The 21,700-nt window shown below is 37.3% G+C and overlaps 4 protein-coding genes across 4 annotated transcripts; 2 read left to right on the top strand and 2 right to left on the bottom strand.

Moving 5' to 3' along the window:
* Positions 1–543: 543 nt before the first annotated feature.
* On the bottom strand, positions 544–3,640 carry LOC101297690. The gene is made up of 9 exons (XM_004291117.1): positions 3,415–3,640; positions 3,021–3,106; positions 2,852–2,897; positions 2,618–2,726; positions 2,195–2,270; positions 1,518–1,569; positions 1,122–1,265; positions 912–1,031; positions 544–815 (listed from the first exon to the last, which is right to left on the bottom strand). The coding sequence occupies exons 1-9, from the start codon at positions 3,472–3,474 to the stop codon at positions 771–773; spliced, it is 738 nt and encodes a 245-aa protein (XP_004291165.1). The 5' UTR covers positions 3,475–3,640; the 3' UTR covers positions 544–770.
* Positions 3,641–6,869: 3,229 nt separating this feature from the next.
* Positions 6,870–11,751, top strand: LOC101297400 (NADP-dependent malic enzyme-like). Its single transcript, XM_004291116.1, has 19 exons — positions 6,870–7,407; positions 8,163–8,283; positions 8,418–8,492; positions 8,671–8,822; positions 8,914–9,019; positions 9,122–9,187; positions 9,272–9,367; positions 9,474–9,545; positions 9,653–9,736; positions 9,825–9,923; positions 10,018–10,065; positions 10,150–10,203; positions 10,313–10,411; positions 10,493–10,582; positions 10,681–10,758; positions 10,856–10,930; positions 11,034–11,124; positions 11,239–11,367; positions 11,452–11,751. The coding sequence occupies exons 1-19, from the start codon at positions 7,292–7,294 to the stop codon at positions 11,538–11,540; spliced, it is 1,740 nt and encodes a 579-aa protein (XP_004291164.1). The 5' UTR covers positions 6,870–7,291; the 3' UTR covers positions 11,541–11,751.
* Positions 11,752–11,762: 11 nt separating this feature from the next.
* Positions 11,763–15,562, bottom strand: LOC101297109 (protein cereblon-like). Its single transcript, XM_004291115.1, has 10 exons — positions 15,264–15,562; positions 15,031–15,098; positions 14,859–14,936; positions 14,272–14,384; positions 14,106–14,171; positions 13,910–14,011; positions 13,255–13,807; positions 12,960–13,165; positions 12,692–12,855; positions 11,763–12,239 (listed from the first exon to the last, which is right to left on the bottom strand). Exons 1-10 carry the CDS (start codon positions 15,398–15,400, stop codon positions 12,104–12,106), a joined length of 1,623 nt encoding a protein of 540 aa, XP_004291163.1. The 5' UTR covers positions 15,401–15,562; the 3' UTR covers positions 11,763–12,103.
* A 2,861-nt stretch (positions 15,563–18,423) lies between these two features.
* Positions 18,424–21,493, top strand: LOC101296829 (OTU domain-containing protein At3g57810-like). Its single transcript, XM_004291114.1, has 6 exons — positions 18,424–18,831; positions 19,071–19,643; positions 19,754–19,875; positions 20,288–20,328; positions 21,016–21,114; positions 21,220–21,493. The coding sequence occupies exons 1-6, from the start codon at positions 18,807–18,809 to the stop codon at positions 21,389–21,391; spliced, it is 1,032 nt and encodes a 343-aa protein (XP_004291162.1). The 5' UTR covers positions 18,424–18,806; the 3' UTR covers positions 21,392–21,493.
* Positions 21,494–21,700: the final 207 nt, after the last annotated feature.

Below are 21,700 nucleotides of genomic sequence, written 5' to 3'. Positions count from 1 at the left end.
CAAAAAATCACAGAGCAACGCAAGAGTTCAACTTCATACCACTGGACGGGTTTCCGTCCTTGCCGCAGTTTGTGCACGTACAAATTGCGACGTCATCTCTTTGTAGAAACAAATTGTGGACACCTTCGTCTTCGGTTGAATGGCAACGCTGACGATCTCATCACTGCTCCATCTCCTCCCGGTGGCTCATCTTGGTTTCAAATGTAATAAGCAAATGCGCTGTCAAACGAGATATCTACCTTCTTTTGTTTTGTAATTGCAATTTCACCCGGCACAAAAATCTCTCCAACTCTATGCAATTTCATCTTGGTTTCAAATGTAATAGCAAATGTTGCTGTCAAACGAGATATCTACCTTCTTGGTTTTGTAATTCGTACTCCCAAGGCACAAATATCTCTCCAATTCTATGCAATTTCGTTCTAATACCGTAATACATCAATTTCGGTTCGTGAATTTCATAGCATGCTTATTATATTTCAGTTATAATTAAGAATTTAAGATTCTTAATCTAACACAACACAACAACAAAAACTCAAACAAATATGTGATCAAGCAAGATCTTTCTTTTCCTTCGTCTTCTATTTCTTATTTATTTTTATTAATCAACCATTATTCTGATACAAAGAAAATAAGTTACATTACAACACGCACAGACAACCATCATCAATCCTGGATCAAAGTGATGTCGTGATCTAGTCTATCCGTGCCGCACAGCTCGTGCGCAAAAAAGAAGTGACCATGCATTCGGCTAAGAAGTCATTGCCCATCTTCTACCGTATTGGCCTACGACACAGTCTCCTTAACCGAACTTTTTCCTGCAGAAAGACGAGTATCATCACACTGTAGCCAATTTACCTTAACCTGACAAGACAACTGTATTGAAAAAGATCAAAAAACAACTTAACACTTACCTCGTTATTGTCATGATTATACCGAATGAAGAAAAGACACCTACACCCCCTTATATCATGCATTCTTCGATGGATTTCTATAATATGAGCATCATAGTAGATAGCTTGATCTCTCTTCTCCTGATAACAGCCAAAACACCAAATTTAAAGTGCTATCAACTTGGAAGAAGTATAAAGGTTATACAACAATAAACAACAATTTTGAATTACCAGTAAGCAGAGGACATGATCTCCAACCTTCAATGAACTACATTCTGAATTCTCTAGGGGCACAGAGCGCTCTCGCACTGCTTTTTTTACGTTAACCCACTCATCTTCTTCGGCACCAAATCCAACAAATCTAACACGAACTTCCTTTAATAAATGACAAAATCCATCAAATGATTATAAAAACATATCCAAAAGCGATGCAACATATATCAACCTTATCAAAGTATTCTGTATATAGGTACAGATAGGCCTATTTGGTAGACAACATCTTTCTCCATACTAAGTGCAGCAACAGTTATGATTCAAAACTACCCCAAAGTTCAGACTGACTGTTGGGTCAAATGGAAACATCTCAGCAGTGTATGAAGCAATAAGAAAAGGCTGTGAAATACTTACAGTTTCTCCCGCACTAGCAACTCGGTGACACAGGAACATGTCAACATCATACCTGTAAAGTGACAGAGAAATTCAAAACATGCGGGAGTTCCCATTCAAATCGAATGCATCAATATAGCATTACCAATCAGTGATGAATATTAAGCCAAAAAAGAAAAAACTATGTTGATCTAACATCTGCAACCTATCATCAGAAGGATGACATTTAAGGCAACTCTGAACCTCACTTCAATTGAGAAAAACAACATCTCCTTATTAGTACTATCAGGGCGACTATGTGTGCACTAACCAATCACAACATAAAATTGTAATAGTTGTAAACATTTCAGATGAATATATAGCAGAATTGACCATAAATTATTTGAGAGGGGTCACTATCTGATATTACAGGCATAACCTAAAATTGTGTTTATCAGATTCTTCATCATCCTTGCTCTAACTTTCTCTATCTCTTCTTTAAAGTGACATAGTTGAAAAGACCAGGCACCAAAGTTATACACTTTTCATGATAGTTAAATTTTTCATAAGCAACCTAAATCTTGTATCCCATATCAATCTTCTTATGATTAATTATAAAACACTATCCCGCCAAGATAAACACAAGGTTGATGACTCCAAGAGGATAAACAAAAGGATCTGAATGAAATTTTTTGTCATTGTTTCTTGTAAATGCTTACCATGCCCCATCCTTTGATGACCTAGCTTCAAATTCCAACTCTGACTCTGGGATCTTTTCTTCTGCTTTGGATTGAACTTTACGGAAAAGTTGAAACAACAATTAGTAAATGATGTTATAAGAAAAAGTTCGGCCAACTTATTAAATGTAGCATTGTTGGCTAATATAGAAGAAAGAGAGTTGTCAATATTACAGTATCTAACTAGAGGGCAAGAACCAAGATTATAAAAGAACTAGTAGTCAGTACAACAGTTCAAAAATTCACTTTGCTCAGCAAGCTTTCGGTAAAACACTTTCCATTGTACTATATAGTATAAGAGTTCACCAGCGAAACACACGAATACATTTAATCAATTTGAAAAAGCCTTTACAAGCTTGAGTAATACAAGAGATAGAATAAGAGAAACAAGCAATAATGAAGCACCTTTAGGTTTTTCTTTGGTTTTAGGTGCCTTAGTGGAAGGACAAACTCCCTGGAGATCTTTCAATATGTTTGGAAACTCTTGTATCCTTTCCTGGAACCAATTTTGCACCTAACACAACAATAACAGAAAAGATGCCACAATGTAGTAAGAACAGTAGTAACAGACTAACAACAGCATAGCGATATTCCACTGCAATCAAAGGAAAGGAAGGAAGAGAGAAAAGAATGTGCAACCTGAATCCATTTCACAATTGGTTTTCCAGCACGACCAACAGAGCGACTGCACAGACATAACCAAGCCAAATCAGCACTTCAAGAGCAGTAAAACAATCATTGGAAAGAAAACTCAGTATAATTATTTGAAGTTCAAAGTGAGTTCAGACCATAAAATCAAAAAACTCACTTGAAACTTTTGGCCAAATTTTGACAAAATTCTTTGGCTAGCACTTCTTCACCTGATTCCCTCACCAATTTGTCCATTCTCTCCATCTGTTCATAATGATGAAGACAAATAAAGTAAACCCTCTGTAGATAATCTCAATATCAGAAACTGAAGTCCATTATTGCATGCGGGTTTACCAATGTAGAACAGTAGAAACACTGTTGAAACATTCGTGTAGATATTTCAACTGAATGATCACACCCCATGCAAATAACAATACCAAAATAGCCAATAATGCCCAAAATTTCAATCAATGCAAGTATCAAATAAACCCAATAAAACCCAGATAGCTATAAAGATAAAGGAATGAAATTTAAGAAGAAAAAAAGAAAAAAGGAGAGAACTTTACACAGACCTCGCCCTTTGTGAAGCCAATGAAGAACTCCCTCTGTCTGGGACGAAGGCCATGGTCCATGTTGCTCTGTCTTTCTCTAAAACCCTAATTAAGATTTTTGAGTTTTATCCCAATCTTGGAAAACCCTTAAAGCTTGGTGAGAGGCTTTGGAAATTTAGTTTTGTTTTGAGTTTGAGATAGAACAGTGAAACAGAGGTAGCTTTCCTTTTTGCTTGCTTTGATATTTGAGAAGTGAGAACAGTCAGAAAACCCCAAATAGTTTTGCTTTACCAGGGTAACCAGGTGTGTCAGGAAATAAAGGGATGTCGTTTTTTTAAGGGCCCAACTCGGAGTAAAGGCCTGGCCCAAATAGAGTTGGGATCATGAATTACCATTCTCATTAGTTTGACATTAAAACAAGGACCATGTAGTTTTGTTGGATGGTTCTTCTGGATCATCTTCGTTGTTTAAAGTCGAACCAAGTGGAAGAAATTTATCATGAGCAACTTTTACCAAACTTGAACTATGAACACTGTATGACATATGAAGCAGTAAACGAAACAATGAAGGTATCTCATGTGAAGATATATACGAAGCGATCAAACTTACAAAACCTCATTTTAAAAGCATGTCATGAAGAAGAAGAGAGAATACTTTGTAGGTGTGGCGATAACTATATAATACATGATAGAAGCACACTGGACTTGATGGATTTGATATCAATATCATTCTTTTTCAGATCTCCCTGATAAAAAAAAAATGATGTATTTTACTTGATAGTGGATTAGTTGTAACGTGGGAGCATCTAACATGAGATTAGAAACACAATATTCCATATACTGTCATCGTATCCGGTCATGTGCATATATTTATAGTAAGATGTTGTTTTCCGTTCATTTTCATACAGGTTTGGGGTTGGTAGGTGCAAATGCAATGCCTTAGTTCTTTGGTAGCTAGATCTTCAACATCAATATATACAATTATACATGCATGGAGTCCACACGCCATGAAAGGAGTATTTCAAATTCAAATAAAGGCAAAAGGACTTTATAATTGTGTCCCTTATAATTAAAATGAGCATATATAAATTTCTTGGTCCAAATTGAGGGGAGTCTGGACTAAGGGGGAAGCAGAGTAAATCCAAATTAATATGGTGATGACTTAAAGCATATGGAGATCTCCAGTACATCAGTAAGTTAAGTCCAAGTACAACAACTCCATAGTTTTTCAGGAGTTGAGTGTAGTTGAATGTGAAAGACAACAAAAAAGGATGTGGAAAATAATTGGGATACGAATTAGAGATCCATATATACTACTAATCAATATCAATTTGATGAATAAATATATACATCAATTCATTCAACAGAACACCAAGATGAGAACACCAAGATGACTACGTTGATTCTATGGATTGTAATCTACATCGTGCAGGTAGGTATTAAAAATTTGTAAATACGTTGTAATCGTATTTTTTAACATGTTTCAAGTTTATCGAGTTAAAAATCGTACGCAACGAGTACATGAGAAACTTAAAACTTTTGGGTGAAAGTGTAGATACGACGAGCAGAAAGTTTTAAGCATCGGAAGCTTCATGTGAAACAAGAGAGGAAAAATGATGATGATCGAGATAAGCAACTAGATATGTTTAGGTAGCTAAGGCGTGCATGACGGGTTTGGTATGCAGTTCATCAATTGGATAATAGCTTCCCCAGTCACCACCTCAAAGTAGTATGAAACAGAATACAACAACGACCACTTCGGCATTATTTCCTTTCTCACTTAACCCAAAAGGTCCAACAACCTCGATCACAAAGAGTGAAGATTAATCGCGTGGAAAATGGTTTGATTTGGTTGCTTCTTTCGGGTGGAATCATAAACTAAAACTACCATGCACCAAGTCAATTTCGACGTGAAGTATGAAACAAAAACTCACCTCAAGTTTTCTTGTCTGTATGGCGTACGTGATCATTATCTTATCATGAAGTCATGATCGATTCTTCTATATACCTGCGTTGGTGCTTTTCCTGATACAAATTAACATGCAGACCCTTGGAAATCTAAGGGTTAGCTTACAGGAAATCAAAAATGCAAGTCGGAAATAGAGTTTGTATTTGGAGTTGGTTTAATTACAATCGCAGGATGAAGATTATTGCATACAATATAGAGTACGTTGGACGATCTATGGAGTTTCCTACTATAAAACTAACGAAGCATCTGAACAAAGAATATCATTGATATGTATACATATACATACTTGGAAAATTATGATCGAGTGAACTAATTTGCAAAGAGTATTCATAGTATCGATATCACAATCTCTTTTGATATTATATGAACGATCCCATCGAATAAACAAAGACAGTACGCCCGCCACTAAGTACATGCATTAGTAGTAGCGATATAAAATAGTGAAAGACTGTTTCTTAATAGTTTGTACTGAATTGACCATACTGATCGATCAATCACCGACGAACTTATTGGTGTTTGAAAGTTGATGCTTCGTCGATCAAACCCGAAACCCTAAAAAAACACAATTTTATCGCAAGAAGTAATCAAACACCGAGCTTTGATAAGATTACGGAAACTAAAAATCAAAGAAGTGAAATAACAATATTTAAAATGACCATAAACGTAACTTCTACCAATTTTAAAGCCTCAAAATGAGTTCGAACTTCGAACCAGGTGAATTGCACACAAGTGGAATAAGGAGGGCCGTAATGGATTCCGAGTATCGAGTTATGTTCAAGTCATTTCAAGGTCTCACTCTCACAGCTAAGTGGCTGGATCATTGTATTACAAGTCATATCAATACAATTGAAATGAAAATGACATTTGAGCACAAACCAAATGTGGTAGGGAAACTAGGGATGTTCATTCTCAAAAACACAAAATTATATATGAGAACAGTGACTAGATGATCAAATTATATTGCGCAGCCAAGGGAAGCTGATTTTATTTTAGTGGCTACGATTCCACATCTCCTCGGAGTGTTTGTACCAATCTATTTCCTCATCACAAAATGTGGATCTCATTCATTCTCATAGAAGAAATAAAAGGGTTTGGTTTGCAGCTGGTTTGAGCATCTTTCCTTTTTAGTCCAACCACGACTACCATATTTTCCTTTTCGCAAAGAAGAGGAGAAAGTCGAAATTGAAACTCTATCGAAGTTTTGTTCATTTCCAACTTGAAACACTGACCGATGTTTTATTGCATAGAAATGTCTTACCACTAAACGAACTGATAGTTTGATAGCGTCTATAACCACCAAATTAGGCACAACAGATAGATATCCTATAACAAACAATGAAAAAAAGTCCATGAACCAGATATCGGTCCAATAATATATACTGTGAAGCCAATGTTCCAAGTCAAATTTTGCTACCCATAAGTAAAAAAAGGAAAGAAAAAAGAGAAAATGAAATTCCAAAATAAATATTTGATATTTATCTCCCAAGAGTGTGGAGACGCAAGAATTTGATGATGATATCAGCCGTAGCCTCTAATATGATGATGTCTCTGAACAGACGCACCTTCCTGGTACACATTTCTTATTAAACTCCTCATCATGTCATTGCAAGCTTGCAACAGTTAGCTGAAAAATAGAATCGCCTTTCTTGATTTCGTTGAATAAGATCGTACACGTGGTTATTTGACAATGAAACCCAATTAGTTGTTTTCACCTCATTTTGTAAAATATTAAATCAGAGAGAGAGAGAGAGAGACAGAAAAAGAACCAATCTTTGCTGAAATTTCTGCTATAAAAGGGCAGGCATTGTCCAAGTCTATGCAAGACAAGTCAGCATTGCCTGTATTGGTTTTCTGGGTTGTTGTGTTTGAGCTTGTTTGGTGATTGCAGAAGAGAATAGTGGGTGTGGGAGAACCAAAGGTTTGGGCTTTCATGGGGAGTGTAGTGAAGGAGATGCAGGGCAAGGGTGGTTTTGGTGAGGACGTGTACGGTGAGGATTCTGCCACGGTGGATCAGGTTCTCACTCCCTGGACTGCTTCTGTTGCAAGGTGAGAGATAGGCTCATCTATCCAACCCTCATGAGTATTCAAGGGAATGAGATTTTTTGATGTTTGTGTTTGTGTTTTTGTATTCCCTTTCTGTTGTTTATGCAAAGTTAAAATGTTGAGTTTGTCTCTACATTGCGTTATTTTGGATAAAGATGTTGATGTGTGCTCCTTCTGATTTGTTGGGAACCATTTGTTTGTCTCACGTTTATACAAAAAGATTGTGCTTTTAGGGTCATTACAGTTTGCAGGTTGGATTAGTTCAGATGGTATATCTTATTTAGATGTAAAAACTTCCTGATTTTCAATGCAGATACTCGTCGCTCATTTGAATCTGTGGGCAGATCTTTTTCTTTTGTATTCTTCTTGCACCTCAGATTTATAGGGATCACATAGAATATGGCCTTCTTTGGCTTGAGAGTAGTCACTTACAAAAAAAAAAAATTATTGTATCAGAACGTAAATTTGTAGTACAGATTCTTTGCAATTTTCAACTTGATGTTTTGATAACACAAGATGGAAGAAAGTGCGATTGGTTATGCTTTGATTGCTTCAGCACTTCTTGTTCCTAGACTCCTAAAGAGGACTGACCAAGTTTATTCTTTTAATGTAAGACTAGTAATTCAGGAATGTGGTTGTCTATAGACACCTTGTAAAAACCATGTTTGTCTTTCCTCCACGATGTTTCTAGTTAATGAATTTGCATATACAAATTTTCCAGTTTTTAATGCATTACCTGCAATCTCCATGTATTACAGTGGACATACTTTGTTGCGTGATCCACGCTACAACAAAGGACTTGCCTTCACTGAGCAGGAGAGAGATGCTCATTACATCCGTGGCCTTCTGCCTCCAGCTGTCCTGAGCCAAGAGCTTCAGGTTACAAAATGACATTGCTCAAAGTTCATCTAATTCCTTTGTTTAACAGATTATAATCTCTTTCTCACTACTATAAGTCTAATTTTTGGTGTTTCTCTTTTTTGCTAAACATTCCCGTAATACTTTTTGGTTAGGAAAAGAAGCTGATGCACAATCTTCGACAGTATGAGGTTCCATTGCAAAGATATATGGCCATGATGGATCTTCAGGTAAATTTGGTTGTTTATTCTTTATTGGTACTGGATATTATTGTAGAGTGTAGATTTATCAAGATGGTAGCCCATAAAAATTGAAACTATTGAGCTTCAGATGATACAACTTACTTTGTAAGGATTGTTGTCATTCATTTTCACTTACTTCTTTGGTACTTTTCCTTTCATTGTACAGGAGAGAAATGAAAGGCTGTTTTATAAGCTTTTGATTGATAACGTTGAGGAACTACTCCCTGTTGTGTACACCCCTACAGTTGGAGAGGCTTGCCAAAAATATGGCAGCATTTTCAGGCGTCCTCAGGGTCTTTATATCAGTTTAAAGGACAAGTATGGCCAGTTAACAGATTACTTTTGCCTCCAACTTTTATGAATTAGTTGTGAATCTGGCAACCATATATTGAGTGTTGAAATTTTCTAGGGGAAAGATCCTCGAAATATTAAAAAACTGGCCAGAAAGGAGAATTCAAGTAATTGTTGTGACTGATGGTGAGCGCATTTTGGGGCTTGGAGATCTTGGCTGTCAGGTATGTATACTATGTTGAAAGTGTCTCTGAAATCATGTAGATAGATCAGTTGGAAATTTTGCCATTGTCTCTAGTTGAATTCATATAGTCCAAATGTTTCAGGGAATGGGAATTCCAGTCGGAAAGCTTTCTTTGTATACAGCATTGGGAGGAGTTCCTCCAGCAGCAGTAAGCATTTTCACCACTACTGCGTCCTTTTGTTGATACACATGTTTCATTAGAAGTCTTACCATCTGTATGTACTGTCTACAGTGCTTGCCTATTACCATTGATGTTGGCACAAACAATGAGAGGTTGCTGAATGATGAATTTTACACTGGGCTTAAGCACAAGAGAGCAACTGGACAGGTTTTATATTTTTTTTTCTTTGATCTCTATCTTCTTGTATGCTTTTTTGACAGCATGAAATATGTGATTTCTGTAACTAAGGTGGTCTTTTTCGTTTATGATTTAGGAATATGCAGAGCTTCTTGAGGAATTCATGACTGCAGTTAAGATGAATTATGGGGAGAAAATTCTTGTTCAGGTAGAATTGCCTTCATCTCAACATGTTGCATATCTATAAGTTTCGTGTTTTTCCAACCATTTTTATTGAGCAACAACTGACCAAGTTTTCTTTCTGTGGCTTTATAGTTTGAAGATTTTGCAAACCACAATGCTTTTGAACTGCTGTCTAGATACAGTTCAAGTCACCTTGTCTTTAATGATGATATACAGGTAACTTGCTCAGCTTCTTATGACTTTCGTTAGAAATTGTGTGTTGGGAGAACCATCTTAAACTGTGGTTTCAATCTTTTTTATTCAGGGAACAGCATCTGTGGTGTTAGCTGGGCTTATAGCATCCTTGAAAGTGATTGGAGGAACTTTAGCTGATCATACTTTCTTATTTTTGGGTGCTGGAGAGGTAACCTCAAATATACTCTGGAATTAAGGGTCTGTTTTTTAAATGCACTGGTTTCTGGATGTAGTTTCTCACTTTTGTTTCTTTGCTACTGAAGGCTGGAACTGGTATAGCAGAGCTTATTGCTCTTGAGATATCAAAAAAGGTACTTCCTTCTCCCTTTTACCCAAAACAAAGTCATTTCCTTTCGCTAAAGATTTGTAATCAATAATGTGCTAAACCTTGGCAGACACAAGCTCCAATTGAAGAAACCCGTAAGAAGATTTGGCTTGTGGATTCAAAGGTACTTAAAATGTGATTGAGTTCCTTAAAAATTATGCATTTGGTTATTATATAGGAAATAGCTTTCTCATTCTCTTTTGGGTTATAACTATGTTTCATATTTGTTGCAGGGATTGATTGTTCAATCTCGTGTAGAATCACTTCAACATTTTAAGAAGCCTTGGGCTCATGAGCATGAACCCATCAGGGAACTTGTCGATGCTGTGAAGGTGTGCAAATGGTTTTATTATTTATTTGATCACAGAATATCTGCAAGAAAGTGATCTTACATTGTGCTCATAATTCCTCAGGCAATCAAACCTACAGTGTTGATAGGAACATCTGGTGTGGGAAAGCAATTTACACAGGATGTGGTTGAGGCCATGGCATCTTTCAATGAGGTTCTCACTCTCTTCAATTCCCACCTATTCCTTTATGTAAATCAGTAAATGTGATTATAAATTGAAGTAGTGACATTGATCTGGTGATTGGCATGTAGAAACCTCTTATCCTTGCTCTTTCCAACCCAACATCACAATCTGAGTGTACAGCTGAAGAAGCCTACACATGGACCAAGGTTCTTTCTTTCTTACTTTCTTCCCTTCTTCTTTGGTTATGGGGCTATATTAACTAGTAGATCCCTTTTTGATAATCATATCTCTTTTCATGCTCAGGGTCAAGCAATCTTTGCTAGTGGAAGCCCATTTGAACCAGTTGAATATGAGGGCAAACTCCTAGTGCCTGGCCAGGTTGGTATATCTAGCTCGAGCAATTTTCTGTTATGAATTACTCTCTTTCATTTGAAATTGACTTGGACAATGGGATCTTACTTTTCCTCACCATCTCCTTCAGGCCAACAATGCTTACATATTTCCTGGTTTCGGTTTGGGACTGATCATCTCTGGTGCCATTCGCGTACAGGATGAAATGCTTTTGGCAGCCTGTAAGTACTGGAAGGATGATCTATACAGTGACATTGGTTATCTATTAATACTACTATACTAGTAATAAGGGTAGGCTCATTGCATGACTTCTTCCATTCTGTTTTATGCAACAGCTGAAGCTCTGGCTACCCAAGTTACCGAAGAAAATTACGAGAAAGGATTGATTTACCCACCATTTACAAACATCAGAAATATATCAGCAAACATTGCTGCTAAGGTTGCTGCTACGGTTTATGACCTTGGTAAGTTACCTTCTCTCACATTGTTCTAGTGACACAAGACTCTACTAATAGTTTACTAACGTTGCGTTATCGATTGTGTTATAGGTCTGGCTTCTAATCTACCTCGACCAAAAGATCTTGTCAAGTATGCAGAGAGCAAAATGTACAGCCCACTCTACAGAAGCTACCGTTGAAATACAGCGTGTCTGCAATGCTGATCATCATTCTTCCCATAAAATAACTGCTTTCATTGGGTTACGTTTTTAGTTCAATCCTTTCACGTTGCTTTTAGAACTTGCAAACATGTAATTTTTTTTTTCTCCCTTCCAATTTTGGGCATTCATATTCTCATTTCGCCATTGGATCTCACCATTGAAGTATCAATATATCAAAGCAGTTTTACACACGTCTTGACTCATTGTCATTGTGGAAATGGGTAAAACAAACGAAGGAGCTGAGCTCATACATAAACAAGAGTCCCTAATGCTGTAATACTAAAGCATTCTCATATATAAATACCATTTCACATGGTACTTCCAACATGCTGATGTTTAACAGCTACAAGGTTAAAGGCTCTCAAGCCAGAAGGATCTCTGAAATATCTACCACGACTACCTTTTCTATATATGAATTACAGGGAGGTAAAGCGTACTGATCTTAAATAAGATTAACAAGTGCAGTGTCAATTTGCAGATAGATACAAGTAGCTAGCTATATACAAATATAGCGCATTACATAAAAGATTTGATCTGAGATATTAGTGCAAGTCATCAGAAACTTGGGAACTCCGAATCCCCCAGAACAATCTAGGCTTCAAATTCTTCTTTGTGGCTGTAAAGAGCCAACCCATTTGAGTTTCACAGGTTGCACAGTTTGTTATTGTCCATGCATATCTGCAAAAAGGGGCAAACTAGCATCTTAGCCTCTCGCATAAAAAATTTTAGACACAATAAAATTTTAAGATCACTCCATAGCAATCAATTTATAGAAACTAGCAGCATCTAAATATTGATCATTAGGAAACCAAACCATTGATTACTAATAAAATGACAGAATTCCCAGGGGTTGGAAAAGGAAAACTTGCATTAGACAAGATACCATTTTCTGTTACACTGTACCTGATATCCTTAAGTCATTCCATGCAATATTATGAATATGATTTATGACATAAGTTCTGATTTCCCACAATCATAACTACACTTCCACATTTGTTCAAACTTAAGAAAACTCAGTAGTCGCTGGCCTCAAGCATGATAAATGCTCTAGGATGTAAACATAATAACATCAGTGGGTAACAGTAAAAATTTGGTCAGAAAAATAAAAAAATGCTAGTAAAAGGTCATACCCAGGAAACCAGCTGTATTCTTTCACTGCTGAACCTATGAGTGCCAAGCCAGTTGCTTTGTGTAGAGTCATTATCTCATGCACACAACCATGGGGGTTCACATAAGCACCTAGAGGACCTTCACTCGACATCACCAGCATATCACTCCGCCTTGCAAAAACAGTCTGCATCGTATACCAAACAACACACACCAACATAAGTAAATAGAGCATATACGGGCAAAAGGTTATGTATTTATGCACACACAGGGTTCCAAAGCAAAAGCAACCTGACAAGTTTTACAGCGGATAAGATTAACAGTCTGAAGCAACTCAATTTCCCGGCGTAGCCTATATGAAATACCATCAATTTCCAAAAGCTCCTGCCTTGTAGATTCAGAGACAGGAATTTTACTAGCGATGTAAAATGACAAAAGATCAGGCTTCTTCACCAGACAATCCATTAATGGTGCTCCAACTATCTGTTTCCACATATCTGCAATACATAGATGCAGAATCAAGTATATTTCAAGGATTCTTTAAGAACTCGGAAATCAGGTGTGAACTAAAGCAAAATCAAACTACCTGCTGCTTCTTGAGCAAGACAATAGGAGTCATACATGCGATATACCCAATAGGGCCAAAATGCTCTAGGAACTCTACGTATCTGTTTAGAGTCTGTATTTCTCCAACATATACTTGAATCTTTCTGTTTGGATGATTGCATCTCTGATATAGAACTGGTCCCCACATCAACCAAACTCTCGGGGCATGAATGCAATGAATCTGTGGAATCAGAGTCTTTAGATTGTGATCCTTGAGATTGGAATTCTGATTTCTCACCATCACTGCTTGTTGATTCATCCATTACATCAGATCCATAAGAGGTTTGAATTGCAGATCGGTTAATTTCCCTTTCTGTCAAAGAAAGTGCGCTCTCAAAGCTTTCATCTGAATTTGGCTCTGAATCATTGTCCACATCCATAGATCCATTTGAATTCCTACGAGAAGTGTGTGAAGGCATTGCACGTGGGAAATTATGGCCTTTCCGGTGACTAAATGGTGCCAGATCTCCAAATGCAGCCCGTGGAGCCCTCAATGGTACATCTTCTTGTATAATTTGAATTTCCCCATATGGCTGACATATGAAAATTTACAACAAATTAGTCAATATATAGATGACCACATAACACAATAGATTCCTGAACTGGAAATCTCTAAAGCACAAAGTTATTCTAACCGCTCCTTCCACATCAATCCAACGTCGTCTTAGACGAAATCGCTGTTGACCACGGGTTACCACATTCAGTGAGCCATCCTCTAATCGCCTAAATTGGCGAATCTGTAAAAGAGAAAAAAAATTATTTAGGAGTTGTATAAGCACATATAAACCAGATGAAATATGTTCAAACAGATGAGCACTGAACTAAATATACCTCCGCAGTTGTCCCAACATTTGCAAACTTTATGCTTCTATTGTCAGGATCTCTGTAAACACGAATCTGCAAAAAGTTCAGGACAGAAAAATTAAGATGAAACACTAGAGAAGAAAATTCAAGTGTGGGAAGAACAAGTTGGCAGCTTCACAAGCAGTTCACATACCACACCAATGGTATAAGGAGCATCGACTTGATTCAGTGCTCTCTCAATAGCAACTATAAAATTCGGTTGAATAACTCTGAGTGGAAGAGTAGCGTCTGGGAACAGGACAACCCCTGCAATACACCACACACAAAAAAAAAAAAAAAAAACCTAAGCTTTCTTTACCAACAATATCAGCACCTACTTAAATTTAATTCTTCTCTATCCTCAGGCATTTGGACTAAAATGATCTGGCCTAACAATTAGGTAATGCTATCACAGCAGCTAAAAAATCAGACACAACAATGTTCATAAACATAGCAATAGCAAGACACACTAGCAGACTTGTGTGACATCTCTACGGAGCTATTTTATTGCCAGAGAGCATGTAAAAGATACACCACAATCCGTAACTCCTCGAATACTTTCATACTCTTTAGTCTAATAATTATTTCTTCACATTACTCAGAAATGTCAATCACACACACACACCTGCTAGTGTTGAACAGTAATGAACACCTTCGGCTGCTACCGAAGTGATACACTGGGATCTAACTGAACTACTGATCTGAATGAACTATGAAATGTAACAATGCATAGAGCAGTACCTTCGAGATAGAAGATAGGGAGGTTCAATACAGCTCCGCCGTCCAAAAACGCCATCCTATGATGAGTATCTTCAACCTCTGTTACAAATAACACATAACTAAGCAATTCGGCGTCGAAAGTATAAGCAAATAACTACACAAAAACGAATGAATAGACAGATTAAATGCATACCGCCAAGGTATGTATGCAATGAAGCCAAACAGGTATTGAAGGTGTACTCATCAGCCATGCCTCGACCACTTCAAGTTCAAATTTCCACAACAAAAGTCAGTAAAAATTCACAATCACAGTAAATTTCAATTCGAATTGGATTCATAAACCCTAGGTTACAACCTAGGCATAGGAATTCACACGGTGATGAGTTGCAGGCTAAAACAAAGAAAAGGTGGGAGGATGATGCTTACGTGGCGGGGGCGTCGTCGGCGGAGGAGTCGTCGTAGTCGTCATCGACCTCCTCGACCTCCAGTTCCTCGAGATCGAGGGCTCGAATCTGCTCGATCTGGAGGCGCTCTCTCGCGAGAAGGCGTTCGTTGTCGGCCATCGTTGAGATGTTTACCTCACTGTGAATTTTCCGGTGGTTTTGTTTGGAAGAAATGAGAGGTTTTTGTTAAGGAGGTTGAAATGGTTACCGGCGACGGTGAAAACTCTCCGGCGGTGGGTGTGTTGTTTCTCCCGCTCTAATGAGTTGTTGTCTCCCTTCAGTGAGACCTGGACTCTTTCGTTATATTTTCCTTATTATTCATTTTTTCTAAAAAGAAAAAAAAATCCGAGAATAAATTGTATTTTAATCTAAGGAATATCCACTGACCAAAAAATAAAATGCAGTATGATATACTTATGACCCGTACCTGAATAGAGTCTTAAGAGTCGCTGGACTCAGGGTCCATAACCTTAAGGGGCCTTAAATTTTTTTTTCTCTTTATGTGATTACGTTAGTTTAGTTACAAACAATAAAAAATAATTAACATAATCCAATCAGAGTGGTGTTAGATTACAAAAGAGAAAAATGAATATAAAATCTTACCCATTATTATTATCATTAATTACTATTTTAGAAAAATGAGCAGCATAAGTAAGAGATTTGTTGCATAAATAAGATTTTTAACAAGATTTCTAATGTTTTTTATTGTTAGATTTTGAGTTTATAACTTTAGTTCGTGAATTTTTTTTGTTTCTTAAAATGAGAAAATAAAATTGAATGAAATATATACTTTAAGGGCCCAATTTTGAAAGTTCGACTCAGACCTGAAAATCTCAAGTCCGGACCATACACTCGATCACTTGTCAACATGATTACTTTTCACTTGTCAATTTCCTTAGAAATTGGTTTTAATCTAAGGAATACAGACGAAAAAACAATATAAGGAATACTCTGCTGTCATAGTTCGTTTAATTTACACTCAAAACTTTCTCCTTCTCATAGGATTTGTTAAGCTAAACTTTTATAGTTTGTTAAGCTAAACTCTGCTGTCACCACATCAAAGTATAATATAAGGAATACTCTGCTGTTATAGTTCGTTTAACAAACTCTGCTGTTATAGGATTTGTTAAGCTAAACTTTTATAGTTTGTCCTTCCAAATAATAATGTTGATGTTGGTTTTGTTATCCGAGATGATCAAGGCTGTTATTTAGTTGCTTCCACTAAATGTTTGAAGCAAATATCCTTTTGGCTGACGCATTAGGTTTAAGAGTCGGTCTCTTTGCTGCCTCTCTACATGGTTATATTAGAATTCAAGTTGAGGGTAACTCTAAGATTTTTATTGATTATATTAATAACTGCATTAAGACGCCTTGGCGGATCCAAACTTTTATATATGATATTAGATGTCTTGCCACACGATTTATTTCTATCACTTTTACTCACATTTGGTGTTGAGCAAATTTTCTTGCAGGTTCCATAGCGGACATTGGTCATTTTACTTTTGTTGCTAGCTGGCAGAACATACTCCCTCTATCTTCAATCAATGCTTTTAATTTTGACTTTCATGGTTTATGTTGTATTAGGGGTTTTTCGTTGTAATAATTGTTTTTGTTTTCATCTGTTCTTTGTTTCTTAATCGAAAAAAAATCTAAAGAATATGCAGTATGGTACGCCGTACACACAATCACTTGTCAAAATGATTAGTTTTTACATAAATCACGAATCATGCAATGTAAAGATTTTTATAGTATTATCGAAGAATTTTATGATTTCATGGGACATGTGCATAATATCTCACTTTCTTTTATAGATGTGAGTACGTGAACATCATGAAATGTCACTTATATTGCCTGGCAACAGGCCAGACCCGTGCGGGCTAGTGCAGATTTTTACAGTGCCGGACTCTAAACGGGCTAAACCTGGTAAGAATCCGTTAGTTAACAAGCTTAACCGTGCCGGGCCTGACGGATTTCCGGGTTTCCGTTGAAATACGTTGGAACCCGTTAAGCCCACGAATTATTATTATTTTTTATTTTTTGTGGCAAACCCACCCCCGAAGGAATTTTTTTTAATTTTTTAAATATAAAATAAGAAAAAAATAGACCCCACCAAAAATCAAAAAGCCTCGAAACCCAAAAAGAACCCCAATTCCGTCAGACCCTTCTTCTTCTGATGAACTATCGGCCAACTCACGGCACTACCGGCGGCAACAACTCCACCGGCTACGACAACTTCTCCAAATCCTCCACCGCCTCCTCCGTCGCCTTCCTCCCCTAAAACCCCACGATCTACGACACCTCCGAGATCTCCTCCTCCACCAACAACTTCCTCAGCCACCGCCTCTCCTCCTCCTCCACTTCCACCTCTTGGCGCGGTACCCTCCGCGGCAAGGACGCCGTCGTCTTCCAGCGCAAGTCCCGCACCCCGATCGACCTCCCTGACCTACAGCAGAGCCTCTCCCTCATCTCCCGCTCCCACCACACCAGCCTCATCAAGCTCATCGGCGCGTCTCTCTCAGGCAGCTACGTCTACCTCGTCTACGAGTTCGTCGACGGCGCCATCCTCGCGGACTGCCTCCGCAACCCTAACAACCCGAGCTTCACAGTCCTCTCCACCTGACTTGACGGACACATATCCGAGAAGTAGTGAGTAGTAAGTAAGAATAGAAGAAGCAAAAGAACAATACCTCAGCGATCATCTATCCATGGCTTCCTAATTGGGTACTCTCTCCTTTCTTTGTTTGGTGGGTTCCTTATTCCAACACCCAAACGTGATTTTGATGCACCTATTCTTTACTTCCACACCCTTCCTTCTTCATCTACAATTCTTATTCATTTATCCTTTTCGTATATATTGTTTGGCTTTTCTTTAGAGTAGTTCTTCTCTTGCTGGGTTGAATGCCACAGGTATATATCTCCATTTTGCTCTTCTGCTCTTAGAATTCTCCAATGCCAATTCCATTCTTGCTTTGTGTATTTGTTGGGTAATGAGTTGTGGTAAATGCTAATTGACTAAAGACATATGCTTGTTGAATGTGAATTGCAAATGTTCATTTGTTTAATGCTTCTCTGTAGTATTGCATTTTCAGATTCTAGAGCGATTTGCGTGGTGCTTTTATATAAATTTTATAGCTGATACTAATCAGTGAATTTGCATTATGTGGGATGCGTTTGTATTGTTCCTTGCCCCAGCTACAATAAATGCGAGGCCTTGTTTTGGGAGCAGTTTTCTTTGCTACTTGAAAATAACCTTAGATTTTGAGGGGTTCAAAAACAAGGTGAACAAGAACTTAAATGGAAAAAGTGGAGAATGATATACAAGAGTAATGTTAGTATTTAAATGGAAAAAGTGTTTTTGTGTAGGAGGTATGCATTAAGGAAGCGTGGCTTGTGTACAATGCTGGTATAAATATCATCTCACATATTAATCAGTAGCTTTATTTCATCTTATTTTCATGTTCTCTGCTGGTTCTTTCTATAACTCATATTTAACTGGTAGGGAGGACCTCTATTGATGTGAAATGGGATGAAGGTAAATCTTGATTATCAAGGTAATATGACGTATTATCTTGCTTTAGTTTTGTCACATCCTTTGAATTATTCTTTTGTTTTTTGGTCATTGATCATGTTGCTGGGGTCGACATTAAAATCTAAACCTGTGATTTGAGTTCAAACTCTTGTAGTAGAATTTTTGTACATGGTGAAATTTTCATGTCAACATAATTGTGAAATCAAAATATTTTGGTGTTTGGTGTGTTGCATTAACTAGTTCCTTTCTTCTATGCCTCAGGCTATGTGAATACGGTTGTTGGTACTCACATCAACCAGGGTGCAAATAATGTTGTTTGCATGAGCGGCTGTATCGAAATGCAGATGGGCAGTAAGATCTGTAGTGTAGTGTCTCGAGGAGCATCCAGTTCATATTGTTATCGGCTGCAGCCAGGGAAATCGGGAAATAAATTTGGCACTTTGTCCCTCACCAAGAGTCGTCCATCAGAAACTGGCCAAACACCGCATGGAAGCTGTTTCAGGTCTTGCTTCTCCATGGATAGGGGCAACTCACGGTCGTTGACAGTTAATGCTAAAAGAACTCAGAAATGTCTAGAAATTTCATTGGCATGTCGGGGCATGAAAACTAGAATTTTGGTCCCAAGACAAGGAATGCTTCCCAAAATCAAGTGTAATGTGGGCCCAATGTCATGGACACAATGTGGTTATGCTGGTTTAATGTTTGGGTTGCTGATTTGTAATTCTTCTGAGCCAGCACACGCTGAAACAACTCATAAGAATGATGATAAGGAAGATGACGGTGATTTGTCATATTCACATGGAAAAAAAGTTCATACTGACTATTCCATTATTGGTGAGCAGCATATCCTTCCATCATCACCTTTTTTATTTATTTGTAGAGTAATTATGTATCTGAAACCACTAATTGACTTGGCGTATAACTCACTTCTCCATTCTTCACAGGTATACCTGGAGATGGAAGGTGCTTGTTCCGCTCTGTTGCTCATGGCGCTTGTTTAAGAGCTGGAAAATCAGCTCCTAGTCAAAGCCTTCAGAGAGAATTAGCAGATGACTTGAGAGCTAGAGTATGTTTATGTTTTGAATCATTACTATAATCAGTTAGTAAATGACTACAGAGGGAGTGTGTTTCTGTTTTCCATCATTAATACAATAATAAGTCCAAACTTCCTTCCATTGTTAAAAAGAGAGAAAAGCTTAATTGCAGTATCTTTTTAAAACTCAGCCATTTGATTAAGTTTGCTTTAATATTTATATTTCAACACCTTGTGTGAATTGGAAGTATTTGAACTTTTACCTGTCAACTCACTGGACCTACGCTCTTTGTCAGCTAAAGAAATGAAATTTGATAATAAGTTACTTTCGTAGAGCACTCATCCACGAGCTTAGCATGGTCGATAAGGATGTTTAATGTCATTCATATTTTTTCTGTGGTTTGAGTTAATTGAGCACTTTTTCATTGTTCTGTCAAACTTCTAGGTTGCTGATGAGTTTATCAAAAGGAGAGAAGAGACAGAATGGTAAGTTTAATGATTGCGAGTGTCAAAACATTACGACATCCTTCTATGCTTGGTAAAATTTCCATTTTGGATGGCATAAGGTCTTTCGGTTAAGTATATATGTCCCAGTTTTCAAATAAGCATATATACTGGAAAATATGTGTGATTGGCAAAAGCATAGCCGTAGGACTTTGATCGAGGAAAATTATGTGATCAGGGATTTTGAAGTTGGTTTGAGCTTGGATTCACTAATAACTGGCCAACATTTAACTTCTTTGGATGATGCAATATGAATTCTAACTTCTTTGGATGACAAAATAGGAATTTTAACTTCTTTGGATGATGAAATAGGATTTCCTTGGTACCCCTCTTGTATTCCTTCTTTCCCCTTGCTTCCTAGTTTTAGCATTCGCATCTGAGATGAATCATGAAAGCATGATACACAGATTATTAGACTAATGTCAGGAGATCCAAAGATATGTTGACATGGGTTATAAAAGTCTTAATCCACTGAAACAGTGAACTTAGTTCTGCCTTTGTAATTGTGACATCTGATAGCTGGTATCACCAAATCATTCGACAATCAGTCAAATCCATGTTGGGACCTAACTATTCATTTTTATGGATGAACATTGTATTACAGTTACAACATAAGATATAGATGTATATTTGTCAGCTGATGTATGTTTTCATTGATTTCCAAGATAGGTTTGTTGAAGGTGATTTTGACACATATGTCTCCCAAATAAGAAAGCCACATGTATGGGGAGGGGAGCCCGAATTGTTAATGGCTTCACATGTTCTTCAGTAAGTACTCATCTATTCTGTGCTTTCTAATGTAGTGTTGCTGCATTAAGCTTTGTTATTTCACTGATTTATGTTGTTGAAGTATGAATCCCATGATGACTGCAGAATGCCGATCACAGTATACATGCATGATGAAAAGGCTGGCGGCTTAATAACTATTGCCGAGTACGGGCAAGAATATGGGAAGGAAAATCCAATCAGAGTTCTCTATCATGGTTTTGGCCATTATGATGCATTGCATATTCCAGGAGTGAGGAGTGGTAAATCTAGGCTTTGACGTAAGAATTTAACAAAGTTGGAAGAATACCCATTCGGAAGAATAAAATCCAATATTCAACATAGTAGACATGCAAACTTTTTACTTTTTTTTTTTTTTTTTTTCCGGTTCAGATGTGTACATTATGTTGTGACTGTTGATGTTTTATTTGTTTACCGAGAGTTCGTACAATGGATGAATGGAGGTGATCTTCAGCTGTCGTGTATGTATGGCCTTCACATTCTGTCTTTTCATCAGTCAACACCATGTTCTTCCATCTTTTTCAATTTTCTCATCTTTCCAGAAAGTTGCATCAGTTGGTAAAGAACT

Source organism: Fragaria vesca, linkage group LG2 (assembly GCF_000184155.1).
Source record: "Fragaria vesca subsp. vesca linkage group LG2, FraVesHawaii_1.0, whole genome shotgun sequence".
Lineage (NCBI taxonomy): Eukaryota > Viridiplantae > Streptophyta > Magnoliopsida > Rosales > Rosaceae > Fragaria > Fragaria vesca.
The sequence above is the reverse complement of the archived record's forward strand: the minus strand, read 5'-3'. Positions and strand labels throughout refer to the sequence as shown.

What these genes read in the sequence shown, in the direction of transcription:
- LOC101297690 (XM_004291117.1), bottom strand. Translation starts at nt 3,474, where the DNA reads ATGGACCATGGCCTTCGTCCCAGACAGAGGGAGTTCTTCATTGGCTTC. An exon ending in TCATCAAAGGATGGGGCATG is followed by an intron (nt 1,570 to 2,194) that starts GTAAGCATTTAC and finishes GTCACTTTACAG; the next exon opens with GTATGATGTTGACATGTTCC. An exon ending in ATCATGTCCTCTGCTTACTG is followed by an intron (nt 1,032 to 1,121) that starts GTAATTCAAAAT and finishes GGCTGTTATCAG; the next exon opens with GAGAAGAGAGATCAAGCTAT.
- LOC101297400 (XM_004291116.1), top strand. Translation starts at nt 7,292, where the DNA reads ATGGGGAGTGTAGTGAAGGAGATGCAGGGCAAGGGTGGTTTTGGTGAG. An exon ending in TCTTTAATGATGATATACAG is followed by an intron (nt 9,737 to 9,824) that starts GTAACTTGCTCA and finishes TTTTTTATTCAG; the next exon opens with GGAACAGCATCTGTGGTGTT. An exon ending in CTCTTGAGATATCAAAAAAG is followed by an intron (nt 10,066 to 10,149) that starts GTACTTCCTTCT and finishes AAACCTTGGCAG; the next exon opens with ACACAAGCTCCAATTGAAGA.
- LOC101297109 (XM_004291115.1), bottom strand. Translation starts at nt 15,400, where the DNA reads ATGGCCGACAACGAACGCCTTCTCGCGAGAGAGCGCCTCCAGATCGAG. An exon ending in ATGTTGGGACAACTGCGGAG is followed by an intron (nt 14,012 to 14,105) that starts GTATATTTAGTT and finishes TCTCTTTTACAG; the next exon opens with ATTCGCCAATTTAGGCGATT. An exon ending in GAATACAGCTGGTTTCCTGG is followed by an intron (nt 12,240 to 12,691) that starts GTATGACCTTTT and finishes CCCTTTTTGCAG; the next exon opens with ATATGCATGGACAATAACAA.
- LOC101296829 (XM_004291114.1), top strand. Translation starts at nt 18,807, where the DNA reads ATGAAGGTAAATCTTGATTATCAAG. An exon ending in TACTGACTATTCCATTATTG is followed by an intron (nt 19,644 to 19,753) that starts GTGAGCAGCATA and finishes CATTCTTCACAG; the next exon opens with GTATACCTGGAGATGGAAGG. An exon ending in ATGGCTTCACATGTTCTTCA is followed by an intron (nt 21,115 to 21,219) that starts GTAAGTACTCAT and finishes TGATGACTGCAG; the next exon opens with AATGCCGATCACAGTATACA.